Source organism: Mytilus trossulus, chromosome 6, assembly GCF_036588685.1.
Source record: "Mytilus trossulus isolate FHL-02 chromosome 6, PNRI_Mtr1.1.1.hap1, whole genome shotgun sequence".
In the NCBI taxonomy this organism is placed as follows: domain Eukaryota; kingdom Metazoa; phylum Mollusca; class Bivalvia; order Mytilida; family Mytilidae; genus Mytilus; species Mytilus trossulus.
In genome coordinates this window covers 4,750,914-4,764,605 of record NC_086378.1, presented here as the reverse complement: position 1 = coordinate 4,764,605, position 13,692 = coordinate 4,750,914, and the positions used below count along the sequence as shown (strand labels likewise).

Sequence of the window (13,692 nt, the reverse complement as noted above, 5' to 3'; positions counted from 1 at the left end):
CATACCATTTCATCTTATTTTCATATAAATAGCCGCAGCTGTAAGTGGCAAAGCTATTCGGATTTGAATGCTATTTACTTTCTTTTGTAATTGGAAGTTCAACTGGTTTGATTCTGACAAAAAATTCAAAACCAATGCACCTCGGGATTAACAAGTTATGTATTAAAGGACTCATATATACATTATTAAACTGTACAATAATTCCTCTCTCTCTCTCTCTCTCTCTCTCTCTCTCTCTCTCTCTCTCTCTCTCTCTCTCTCTCTCACACCCACCCACACACACACACAAACACACACACACTTTTAATCACTATCACTGGAGTCATCATCGTCATCAGTGTCAATATAATATGTAGATAATTGGTTATACTCCGAGCCCTCTTTTTCTGCCATTGCATCTTCTATACTGATCAAATTGAGAACTGCCGCATAAACTTCGTCAAAGACTTCACTATTGACTAGTCTGTGTATGTGATTCTGAAATATCAGTATTATAAAGCATGAATTAACAATTTTTTATATTGCATGAAATTCTTTTCCATTAAAAGTTACTTACACGATTTTCTAGTCACAAAATATCACAGTTTTTATTTTCAATATTGTTTCCTATTTTATTTTGTCAAACAACTGTTATTGTTCTTCAGTCAAATATCTGACAAATTGTAAACAGTTTAAAGCGAAGGAACATTTTGATTTTTTCTGCTATAGAAATGACTGCATATTATATTTTGTATCTTAAATTTAATTTTTTTTTTAAGTTCATTTTATATTTATGTCACCCGATCGACATTGTCGGTGACATATTGCTTTTCCTCTGTTTCTCTGTTATTTTTTTGAGCCAATGGAACCAATCTTAATGATAGTTCACTATAATGAGGAACTCAAAATTTTGAGTACCATGGAAACGGAACAAATGTAAAAAAATTTTGGTTTTGGTGAACTTTTTGGATATGCTTAACCTTAGAATATTTATATTTTGATACAGGTGCCCACTATATACTGGTGTTGGATGATTTTGGCAATCATTAGAAGTAATATGTTGCCATGGAACAACACCAAAACTATCAAAGATATCAAAATGCTCCAAACTTAATGAAACTTCACAGTAACCATGAGCAACATTGTAAGACGTGGCATTTGGAGAATTTCTAAAATGGATGATGTTACCATGGATACAATGCTAAAAGGTCAAAATGCTCCAAACACTTTAGGGTTTGGTGAATAATTTTGGCATGTTTTAACTTGTTTTTTATACAATATAGTTGTCCACCATAGTTTGGTTTTTATTGGTTTTAACAATCATTGGAACTAATATGTTACCATGGATACAGTAGTAAAAAATTCAAAAAATTTCAGAATTCTTCAAACTTTATGAAACTTCACAATAATGTTGACTGTCATGTGTGGAAGCGGCAATTAGTTTGGGAACTTCCAAAATGGCTGCCGTTACCATGGTAACAAGGATAAAAATGAAAATTATGCGCAAAATTGTTAATCCGCTTAATGTTCTAAAAATTACAAAAAGAATTGTGTGGCAATGGGTAAAAGGTGACATCAACTATTGCTTGCCATGGAAATCTAGTTTTTTTTTTATGATACGAAGTAGTTTTCACAACGGAGTAGCCACAAGTAATGGTCATGCTCTTTGTATCAGATACTTAAAAATCATTTGCATTAATATTTGATTTCATAATTAATATAAAGTGCTCAAGATGACAAATAAAACAAAAAAAAGTAATTCTTCAGATATTTTTCTTATGAATATAATTTGTGTATTTATCAGTGCATATCTCTTTGTCATGATAGATATACCTTCTTAAGCGAGCATCTAAAGAAAATCTCTCGAATTCAAATGAATATTTAAGGTAGTGGCACTACAAATGATCAACTTTTTATTTACAACAACATCTTTCTGAATTTCTATAGATATGCTTTGGTTTCATTTAGTGTGACCTAAGTTATGAATAAACAAAACAGAAACAATCTAAAAGAGTCCATTTAGAAAACAAGAATATAGACAGAAGCAAACGTACTTTGGACAATCATGTGAATACTTGTTGAGATTAAAAGTGTTTAAAAATTTCTCAATGATGTCAGGATAACGTTTTTGAATCGTAAACATTTGACGATCGTAAACACAAATGATAATAAACAGCTGCAATGTCACTGTTACCACCATATGTCATATAACATGTAAATACCTTTAATAAGTCGATGTCCTTTCTGTTTTTCTGTACAGTTCTCATAATGTCGGAAGTTATTTCACATGCTCTACTGGTTTGAAGTGCTTTTATAATTTGCCTAAAACCAATATTTAAAAAAAAAATATTTGTGTGATTCGAAAAATTTAATGTAGCATTTTTCATTTCTCTGTCATTCTTTCAATGAAAATTTTTATCGACACTTTCAATCTATTAACTCTGTTATCTTTTTTAAACTTAGGATGCTAACATTTGTTTTGTGGTCTATCAGAAATAGAAATAAGTTTCTTGTCAACTACAAGCGTTGTCCTTCGCATATGAGTATTTATGTTTTTACACTTTTATATAACATTTTAGTGATATTTTTTTCCAAATGAAGCTATTAGGACAAGACTGTACTTAAGAGATAAAGTTCAATTGCTTTTCCTCAAGTTATCAAATGACAATCAGTTAACTTCATTGATAAAAATATCTCACCATTGAAAGAAATTAGACTTTTTCTCTAACTCTGCTTTATTTGCCTGGGAAAGTGTTCTTCCTATCATATGAAAGCAAAGATAATATTAACATGTTTAACAACGTGCGTAGATCAGTTTAGTACACATACATACCACATACATACATATGGTACAACGATGTTCCTTGCATAATAAGAACATCCTCATTCCACATAACTTCAAAAACAAGGATAAGTAGTACAGCTTTTAACAAATTTTTACAGCCCATATCATAAATATTACACTATAAACCATATATAAGTGGTCTAATAAAAAAAACAATTTTTAACATAAATACAACCTATTTATGAAGAGTCATTTTTATCTAAGGTGGTACCTAACACTACAGGGAGAGAACTCTGTAAAAATCAGCTAAACGTTCTTTAAATCACATTGTTTTGTTTCGGAAATATTAAGCTTCTCAATGATTAAAATTGGTGTTTGTCAAAATGATAGGCAACCAATGATTTTAACTAACTAAATGGTTGGGTTTGAATTTTTTGAAATTTTTATACATTTTTGTCAAAGGGTCCAGCTTAACAGTTTGTAAAAAAAAATTATGAAAATCAAACGAGCCAAATTAATATAATTCAAGATGTTGGGTACCACAGTACAAAAACAAACAAAGGAAAAATACTCCATGGTTGAATGCTTTTTCTCGAGTGTATCATCAACTAAGAAGTAAGTGATTCGGTACGAAGATTCCAGAAATGTAGTCAAAATGTGGACATTTTTTATCTATCTCCTAGTCATTTAGCTCCTCAATTATTTATACATCTTAAAATTTCAAAAATCTTGTTTGAAGTTCGTGGTGAGGGTAATTTCAGAAAAGCGAGTCTGACGTACAATTTTCATGAAGAACTATCTTAATAATAATATGAGACAGGAATTACATTTAAAATGGGATGAGGTCTGTATGCATTTTTGTTCAATTCAAACAATATTTTAACTTCAAAATCTGTTAAGAAAGAAACGTAACATCCCTTCCTATATTTTACTGGACTGATAAATATATTTTACTGGACTGATAAATATATTTTACTGGACTGATAAATATATTTTACTCTAAGTCTCATGACAAAGGAGAAGGAAGTAGATATATGCGGAAATGCGAGGAAATTTGGAAAGTCTGATTTTGAGCTTATTATTAGAATGTTTTTTTGGAGATATGTTTTTTTTAAATTAGATTTTTTTTTTTATTATTATTATTTTTAATTTTTTTTTCAAATTTTCTACCGTATCGGTCCACTATTAACACTACTAGTACTGATATTACCAAGAAACGCACGACTTCAACTAAACTTAAAGATTATCATCAACTCTAAAAACTTACGTAATACAGTTATTCCACCACTTTTACGCGAGTAATTTTCATTTTCTGTTGAATAGAATTTAAAAACCACATCATTTGTTTTTAGTTGATATAATATTTGCATTGATAATTTTTTCGGATAATCAAACTCTGAAGGTCAAACACATGAAACAAATGGAAACCAACTGTCATATTCCTGACTTTGTACAGGCATGTCCTTATGTAGAAAATGGTGAACTTAACCTTAATTAAACTTGAAAAAAGTTTCAGAGTATTGTAAAAAGAAAGCGTGATATCTGTTTCAGAAGTAGTCATTGTATAGATTTCTGACTTATGAATTCATTTTTTTAAAACATGTATTATTGTTTTTTTACTATACAGATTTAATTTGCAGATGTGTCCTCCTCACATAATAACGGGTGCATTTTATGTAAATTGACTACAAAAGTTTCATAGACACCATTATGATTTGTTTATCCGATGTCTTTGTCTAAACTAACTACCATCATGTTTTAGCAGTCTTAGAATTTTTTATACTGGAGTTGTAGTCTAGTCTGTAGTCATAAAGTTTGTCTTCTATTACAGATTAAAACATTTTGATACAGTATAGATTAACATGGATGTAGATTCGTGCATAGCAAGATACGATTACGCTATCGTCTCGTTTTGTTTGAAATTTATGCGATTTCCTTACTTTTTGCTAATTACATTGGTTTGTTTTTAATCGTCTATGAGATTTGAATATAGATAAATTAAGACAACAGTAGTATACCGCTGTATACAAGTCATAAATCGAGTGAGAAAAAAACAGGGTTACACACTCAAACTTAGCGAAACACATCAACGATATATATAAAAAGAAAACAACAGAACAGAAACACTAAATGCATAGGTGCAACAAAACAAAGGCCAATTCAACATACTTAGAAATGAACTATTTGATAACAACTGCCATATTCCTTTCTTGGTACAGGACATTTTAAAAAAACGACTAATGAGTTAACACTAGTTTAATGGCTAGCCAAACCAGCTTATTTGTCAACGATAAAAATACGATTACCTGACAATATAACGTGACAGGCATACAGTACAAATATCAGCAATAACACACAGGACAGAAAAATACATTAAAAAAACTAACGCGTAAAATACTGGTGTGCTAACTCGGACTGTCTAAATTCATTTTCAGAATTTAACATAGTTGATGGGATGGTGGAATGTTAGAACAGTTTTTTAAATGTGTGGCACTCAGGATTAAGATGTCGTTTAATTCTTTTACACAGACAAATTTTGTTCACATGAATTTCCCGTGAAAATATCATTTTTAAATTAGAATAAGATTTTCATTGGAACATATGATACTTGTAATACAAAGTATGAGCGGTAAACAAAAGTTTTAAGTTAAGACTAATTTATTTCAACTTGAACCATTAATATTATGTCGCGTGAAATTCATGTGAAATGAGATTCACGGGTGTTTCACATGAGCAAAATTTAGCTGTGTAAGACAGAAAATGTCATTAGAGACTTAGGAACAGTTCAGCCTGAGGGTCACACAAACCAGCTGTTGACTACAAATCCATTCAACAACTGTTCCATTTCACGGCATACCAATAATTTATTACAAATTGTCTTTGAATGACAACTGTTTATGCATATTATGAAAATTACTTAGTTGTACTATTATTACCTTGATCATCGTCGGTTAATATCGCTTCCCGAGCCGTTTCAAGTTCATTTGTTAGTTGTAAACAATTCAGTTGATACTCATGAATCATACTTTTAAGTTTTCTTATATCTATTTGTAGTTCTTCTTCGCTTTTTTCTTTAGCATTTTCAAGTTCTCTTAAAGAATCTAAAAAAGATTGATTGATAAACATTAGTTCTTAAACATTTAATGTTATGATTTCCAGATGTAGCAATCGTTTGTCAGAAATCAAGGTTCGCTTAAAATATCATGCGCGTTTCTGTTTTTATCCTAATCAGTTACGCTTAAGGCCGAATATTTGACAGCTAAGGATATTTGAGAATCAAAATAGGTGTAGAGCTATATGGCATATGAATTGCTGAAAATTCCAATAAAAGTAAATTTTACCTTTTTCGAGTTGAAACCTGACTTAATATGAATTGTGAAGTTGGAATATTTTCAGCTTTTAGCTGTCAATAATACAAAAGTAAGTAAATTCCCTTTATTCAATTTTAAGGAAGAGTTTAAAAATGTGAAAAATTAAATAATTACCAGTATGATATGAAATATAATCTTCATATGCTATCTGATACCGTTCCAAATCTTTTTCAAGTTGTTTTTTAGTTTGCAGAAGTTTTGTAACAGCAACATCTTTATCTAAACTAGGCATATGTTCGGTCTCTTTGAAATCTGAAATGTAAGTTAAAATAACTTCAATTTATTTATTAAGTTTTATAATTGATGAATATATAACAGCTAATATAAAGAACAATCTTCGGAAAGATAAAACGGAAGACAGAGATATATTTTTCAATTGTTAGACACTTACCTTGTCGATCAATGTCGAGTTCATTCAATTCTTTCCAGGCTTTTTTTATTCTTATTTTTTATATCACATATAGATTTATACGTTTAAAATGATAGTTTACCTAAAGTTATATACTAGTATTATGGATATGTTAATTTCGATACTCTGATGTTGGTAAACAGTAAAATCACAAAAATACTGAACTCCGTGGAAAATTCAAAAAGGAAAAACTTAATCAAATGGCTAAATCAGTAACAGTAAAAAGAGTTGTTCTTTTTGCTATTTGCATAGGTCATACAATAAAGTTTTTTTTATTCCTGATGAACCAAAAAACATAAAAGCGCTTCGGACGCACTTAATTTAGAAAGTCATCATATATCTTGATGTTATCTCTATTGAATGAAAATGAAGAGATTATTAAATCTATCTATAAAACACAAGATACAAGTTCTTTTAAAAAAAAATACAGAAAATTTAAACATGTAGTTTTTCTAGCTTACCTATACAATCAATGAGCTGTGTATCAACTTTGAATCTATCTACACCACATGAATATAATCTTCCTTTGTCAGCTTCTGATATCGTTAGTAAGTATTCAATGCAAAACTCTGGAATCATGAACGTTATGTGAATACTACTGGTAGGTTCTATTCCATCAATGATAATGTGTCTAGGTGGACAACAAAGTAAATTTGACAAACTATTTCGGAGCTCTTCTAGATCTTGGAGACGAAAGTCTTTGGTACCCCGGATGTGAAAATCGACATGGATGTAACCATTTGCTGTTCGGAATATAAATTAAATCAATCAACTTTGGGAAGGAAATTAAATTATGTTATACATATCACACATTATTATAAAAATAAGTTTTTGAAATCTCTGATTGATTGTGTTGATGATAGTCAAACGTTATATCACTTTCCACATAATAACAAAGGATATTAATTGTTTGGCCCCCAATATTAAAGGTATGATTTTCATATGAAAAGTGTTATAAGATGATGAATACACATGTTACAGTAGGAAAAATTAACATTGAATTAATTTGACTTTTTTTATAAGGTCCCTTTTGGTAATTTTTCCCACATTTTTATACTTGCATTGTTTATTTGCTGTTTATTTCTTTAGTTAAATATTGAAACATATCTAGATGTTCCTTTTTTATATTGGAATGATATACAAATACGTTGTTGAACTTTATTAAAACATCACAGCTGCTGATTAGAGAGTGTAAACAGATGAGGCGCGGATAAATATTATACTCCTTACTTTGAAAGTTATTTGCGACTTTTTTTAATATTTTGATTGATTAGAAATGTAAAATAATTGTAGGTATGTGAATAATAGAATATTTTCGTTTTATTATACTTCCCGTTAAAATGCCATCTTTTGATTGGCTAAGACGAGGGTGTCAATTTACTCTATCACATGGCTGAGCGGGTGACAATTTTTTTGAATGTTACCCTCTCGTCTAGACCAATCAGAAATCGATAAATCAAAGAACAATGAATTGAATTTACACCAAAGAATTAAATACAAAAATGCTGTAAGTTCTACGTTTTGACTCAGATTTTATTATCGACTGTCAAAATAAATAAAATAAAACATGAAAACATCTTACTTGACTTTTGTTTTGTTTTTTCTAATGCCCGTAACGTTGTTATGAACGTGACGTCATAGAAAATACTTTTAAAATAAAAGTAATCTGTAAGAGCCAATAATGATAGGACATTCAGTATAATAAATTAAATAACACATAGCTGAGAGGGTGATAGAGCAGATTGGAACCCCTCGAAAAGGCATTGTCAACCTTGGCTTCGCCGCGGTTGACAATGTTTTCTCAGGGTACCAATCTGCTCTATCACCCTCTCAGCTATGTGTTATTTATATAATAATCCCTATTTGTTCAAGGGTCAAAATGACATTTCACCCATTTTCACCATTTTCCCGACAAAATTTGGGTTTTAACATAAAATATATTTTTTTCCTTATCAATGACCTATTTTATTTTTTTTTACTCATTCTTTGAAGCTATATTTTAGCTTTTTATATAACAGTTTTGGGCCATGGGTCATAGAACGTTTTTTTGATTTTCCGATAAAAATATGTCAACACCTCTATTTTCCCTATTATTTCATTGAAAAATGGTCCCTTTTACATACCTGTTTAAAAGTAAAATTTTGAGCTTAAATGGTCTGTGACCCCCTATTTTTTTCGACCAATTTGATTCAATTTCTGTAAGGAATAAAATAACAAAAATACGGCATTTCTGATAGAAACTTTTAATAGGCACCGAGCCACCTGAATTGTACACATCTTTCAATCTAGGATTTGTAAAGTAAGTCTTACTTTACCATGTAAGTCTTACTTTACCATTTTTGTGTGCCACGCGTTTGCATATTTTGTCAACATTTTGAGAAATAAACAATGAAAATGTATCCTTGTTACTTGTATTTTAAAATTAATTATCAGGATTCTTATCAATATTCTTGATTTTCTTTAACAAAATATGTTTTTTTCTAGTGTTGAAATATTTACCTGGTTTATCTGATGATGCAAAGAAATGCAATATATCTTCTCGATTTTTACAAAATTCTACAAACTGTCTATACAAATCTTTTCTACCTAGGTGCCATATCATAGCTTGGAATGTTGCAAGATTTTCATTTGTCAACATATTTAATTCCTTCATGTGTCTGAAGAGGCTAATACAATCCTCTATTTTTTCTAAGATTCCTTTTGCCATGCCATTTTTTCCTGGTGAAATATAATGAAGAAAAGTAATTATTTTTACAGTTAAGATATGCAAATAGTGGGAAGTATTCTTCTTTAAAGATCTCCCCCCCCCCCCCCTTGACCCTGGTTATCATGAAATTGGAGGAATTCTAAGAATAACATGTTGTCAATATAGCTCTTGATAACCTATAAACTTAACCAGACGGTAACATCCCTATCATTATATGATAGTTGAAGTACTGTAGAATGTTTACAAATATCGATAACTCCAAACCTTAGTTGGAGTATAGACATGTATATAGAAAAAAAAAATAAAAAAAAAAAAAATATCGAATTCCAAAAAGAAAGTCCATAAGCATATATCAAAATCAAAAGGTAAAACAGATCAAACGATTGGTAAACAACTGTCATATTCCTGACTTTGTACATTCATTTTCTTATGTATATAAGATATGTCTAACATCCTACATAATGCACCTTTAAAAATGAGAATTACCGTATAATGCATGATAGAGGGTAACACTTAATTGTGGAAGACGGGTAGATAATGAAACATGGGATTGACTTTGGGTGTCAGCCATTTTTCGTATCAACTATTTTGTCCAAGTTGATATGGAAGAGAAGCTAGGTATGCAAAATAACATCTATTATTTAAACATACGTACCTGAACAATAAAACTTTATTTCGTTAAACTCCTCATCTGTTATTTGCTTTGCAATTTGCATTAAAAATACATTAAGTTGATAATCATCTGATGGATTAAGTCTAATGCCATCTAATGTTTTACTTTTAGTTTTATCAGGCTCCATTTCTTTTCATAACTGAAAAATATCATCCGAAATAAGAAGATGTGATATGAGTGCCAAGGAGACAACTGTACATCCAAGTCACAATGTGTAAAAAATAAAACAATTAAAGTTCAAAGTACGGTCCTCAACTTGATGCCTTAACTCACTACAAAAAAGCACGCTTTAAAAGGCTCGAAAATATTTTAATAATGCAAATAGGAAAATCAATGGTCTAATCTATAAAAAGAAAATCCGTTCATTAAATATTCTTCAGTATTTTTCGACATAATAACCCAAACATAATAGAGATACAATGTATCAGAGAAAAACCTCGTGTTAAAATTATAATGTTGCAAGACAGAAAATGTAATTGAATAAATATGCATTGATATGTACAAAAACATAACATTACCTGATTTTCTGGCAAATGGAACTTCATTATCTACACTTCGTCCTCCATGTAAACAACCGACATTACCGTAATCAATATAAATTTAAATAGAACTTTACAGACAAATAGATTTTACAGGTTATTGATATTCTATACCGAAAACACATGTCATACAAATTTATTATTTTCACTGGCAGAATTCCAAATACAGGTCATTCTTGATATAAAATATTTTTAAAGTAAGAAACTGCCGATAACCCATGATGTTGTTTGTTTGTCAAAGTACTATAAAATAGATAAAACTCTGACATGGCTACCTATTTTGGCACACACAAAGAAGGGTTGATAGGAATATTGAATTTGCTCAAATTTTCTTAAAAGATGTATTTTGTACCAAAACTAAAACTTCTGTCCTACTGTTTTTGATACTTTGTATGCAGTACTGGTAGATTATTTGTATATCATGTATTCTGGCACTTCAACTTAATATATATTCATATAGAGTGAACTACAAAATATTTATCCTAGGGATTTTATTGTGGTATACATGTTGCATTACTCTAAGATGAAATGATTCAAAAACTTAAAGGTTGCATTTTGTAAACACATCTGTTTCTCAAACCTCGCCACTTTTGGATAGATATAAGATATTCATAGATAATAAACTTTGTTTACGTACTGGTTACCAGATATGATGTTTTTGTTTCATCACGTAGAAACGTAAAGTGGGAATTAGCCAGTAAAAATACATATGCATACCGGTCAAATTGAAATCTATACAAGTAAAAATGGAAAATATGCCGCACAGCCCTTTTTTTGAAAAAAATAGTAGTACATATGAACTTTCCATCCTAGGATATAATATTTTACATAACTGCATAGTAAAAGTGGTACAGTTTTGTCCGAAACAAGAAATTGCATTGTAGTTATTTACAGATTGCAACCTGTAAAATCAACAAATATTTGAATGCATTTGCACAATATATATTTCTATTATAATCTCACATTTAATTGCAAGTTCCAAGATGTACAAATGTCAAATTGTTTAATATCTTTCTATAAGAAGATTCGACGGAACCGCTCGAAATAGTAAAATTTTCAACAATAGATTTTAGTTAGTAAGTTTTTATATTTAGAGACCCTTTCTTTCAATTGTTATGGTTATCACTCTAATGTGACGTCATTTTTCATTTTTTGATGATCTGTTTTACAAATTCAAATGACGTAATTTTTTCGTCATTTTTTACAGTTTCAAATATGACGTCACTTGGCGTTGAGGTTTAAACTTATTCGGATGTGCCTACTTTTGTGTTTCAAATGTCTGGTTATGTAATATATTTCAGTTGTTTCCTGTAATTAGTTAATACTTCAGTTTTATCATGTACATCTTTTGTATAGTCATTTTATGAAATTTACTGTTTGCAAAAGTATAAATTATTCTAAATAAAAGGGATGTTCTGGTAACTAACAGAAAACCCTTGCCGTTTTTGGCACAACTTTTTTGATCTTTTGGTCATCGATGCTGTTCAATTTTGTACTTGTTTCGGCTTTCAAACTTTTGTATCTGGGCGTCATTAGTAGGTCTTGTGTGAACAAAATGCACATCTGGCGTATTAAAATTTTGTACTTGTTGCCTTTTGTTGGCTGTTGTTCGTGTGATTCCTTGTCAATTGTGTTCTCCAATTTATTTATATTGTAGTCCTGTGGTGTTGTGTTGTCATTTTGATGTTATATTTCACATGGCCATATCAGTGCGAGGTTTGACATGTACCATGTCAGAAATATGGCCATTGTTATATTATAGTTCGTTTCTGTGTGTATTACATTTTAACGTTATGTCGTTTGTTTTCTCTTATTTTTGAGTGTAAATTCACATTGCGATAAGACGTGTCACGGTACTTGTCTATCCCAAATTCATGTATTTGATTTTGATGTTATATTTGTTATTCTCGTGAGATTTTGTCTGATGCTCGGTCCGTTTCTGTGTGTGTTACATGTTAGTGTTATGTCGTTGTTCTCCTCTTATATTTAATTTGTTTCCATTGGTTTTAATTTGTTACCCCGATTTTGTTTTTTGTCCATGGGTTTCTGAGTTTTGAACAGCGGTATACTACTGTAGCCTTTATTTGGTATTGGTCTCATTTTATTAAATGTACGAAAAATGTCTAATTCAACTTTATATGTGTTAGGTAAAGTTAACGTATAGTCAATAATTTAATTTGATACGCCAGACGCGCGTTTCGTCTACATGAGACTCATCAGTGACGCTCAGATAAAAAAAAGTTATATAGCCAAACAAGTTCAAAGTTGAAGAGCATTGATGACCAAAAATTCAAAAACGTTGTGCCAAATACGACTAAGGTAGTCTATTGCCGGGATAAGAAGAATTGTGTAAACAGGAATTTTATAAAAACAACCATATAATTTTATATTTATGTCAGCACCAAAGTGCTGACTACGAGCCTGATGATACCATCAGGAACGTCCACCAGCAGTGGCATTGATCCAACGATGTAAATTGTTATCAAAGGTACCAGGTATAGTTAACTGACGTTGTGAGAGGTTTAGCTAGCTATAAACCCAGGTTCAATCCACCAATTTCTATATAAAACATTCTGTTTCGAACTTTCCTGAGAGTTTTGTTATTTTACTTTTTTACATCTGCTCCTTTTCCTCGGTCGATAAGGGAAAAGGGAAGGGGAAAACTCACACCAACTTTAACTGGTAATATTTTTCTTGTAAAATTGTATGCAGTCAGCGTTTTGCACATATAATATGTTAAATGCCTATTTTGTCTGTTAATATATCTTTATTTAACACTTTATAACACGTTAAAGTATCAGATATATTAGATGTAAACCTTGCTCATATTTTTAATGTGCCTACGACGAAGGTCTTAAAATATTCAAAGCAACATTTTGCTGACTTATCAGATCATTAAAAGTTGTGTAATGTATACTGCTGTTTGTCTCTATGCAATATGTTTTTTATTGATATATACCCCGCCTTCCTCTCATCCAACATGTTGGCCTTTGCATGGGATCCATCTGTGCCTTCTTTTTTTTTGTAATCATTTGTTTACAAATCCGAGCTCTCACGTCTGGCGATCATTTAGTAATTGGAGAATATCTTATCATTAAATCCAAAATTAATGGCCAATGTAAGTACACAGTACAGACAAGTGGAGGGAAAATATATTAATTTTTTATACAAAAAAAAATTTACGTAGATGCATTTTACAATGTGATTCAAGTCCTCAAAATATTATTGT

General features: G+C 30.4%; 1 protein-coding gene across 2 annotated transcripts; it reads right to left on the bottom strand.

The window, feature by feature from the left end:
• Positions 1-207: 207 nt before the first annotated feature.
• LOC134723150 (uncharacterized) lies at positions 208-10,551 on the bottom strand. 2 transcript variants are annotated; one of them, XM_063586786.1, is made up of 10 exons: positions 10,443-10,551; positions 9,907-10,063; positions 9,044-9,262; positions 7,006-7,287; positions 6,250-6,387; positions 5,701-5,865; positions 4,032-4,076; positions 2,679-2,739; positions 2,202-2,301; positions 209-477 (listed from the first exon to the last, which is right to left on the bottom strand). In XM_063586786.1, exons 2-10 carry the CDS (start codon positions 10,049-10,051, stop codon positions 304-306), a joined length of 1,329 nt encoding a protein of 442 aa, XP_063442856.1. In that variant the 5' UTR covers positions 10,052-10,063; positions 10,443-10,551; the 3' UTR covers positions 209-303. The 2 variants fall into 2 exon arrangements, with proteins under 2 accessions (XP_063442857.1, XP_063442856.1); XM_063586787.1 differs by lacking the exon at positions 4,032-4,076 and having other exon boundaries at positions 208-477.
• Between the last annotated feature and the right edge of the window lie 3,141 nt (positions 10,552-13,692).

Coding starts and splice junctions, on each gene's coding strand:
- LOC134723150 (XM_063586786.1), bottom strand. CDS start 10,051: ATGGAGCCTGATAAAACTAAAAGTAAAACATTAGATGGCATTAGACTT. Junction 9,263..9,906: donor AATAAAGTTTTATTGTTCAG/GTACGTATGTTT, acceptor ATATTTCACCAG/GAAAAAATGGCATGGCAAAA. Junction 2,302..2,678: donor AAGTCTAATTTCTTTCAATG/GTGAGATATTTT, acceptor TATTGGTTTTAG/GCAAATTATAAAAGCACTTC.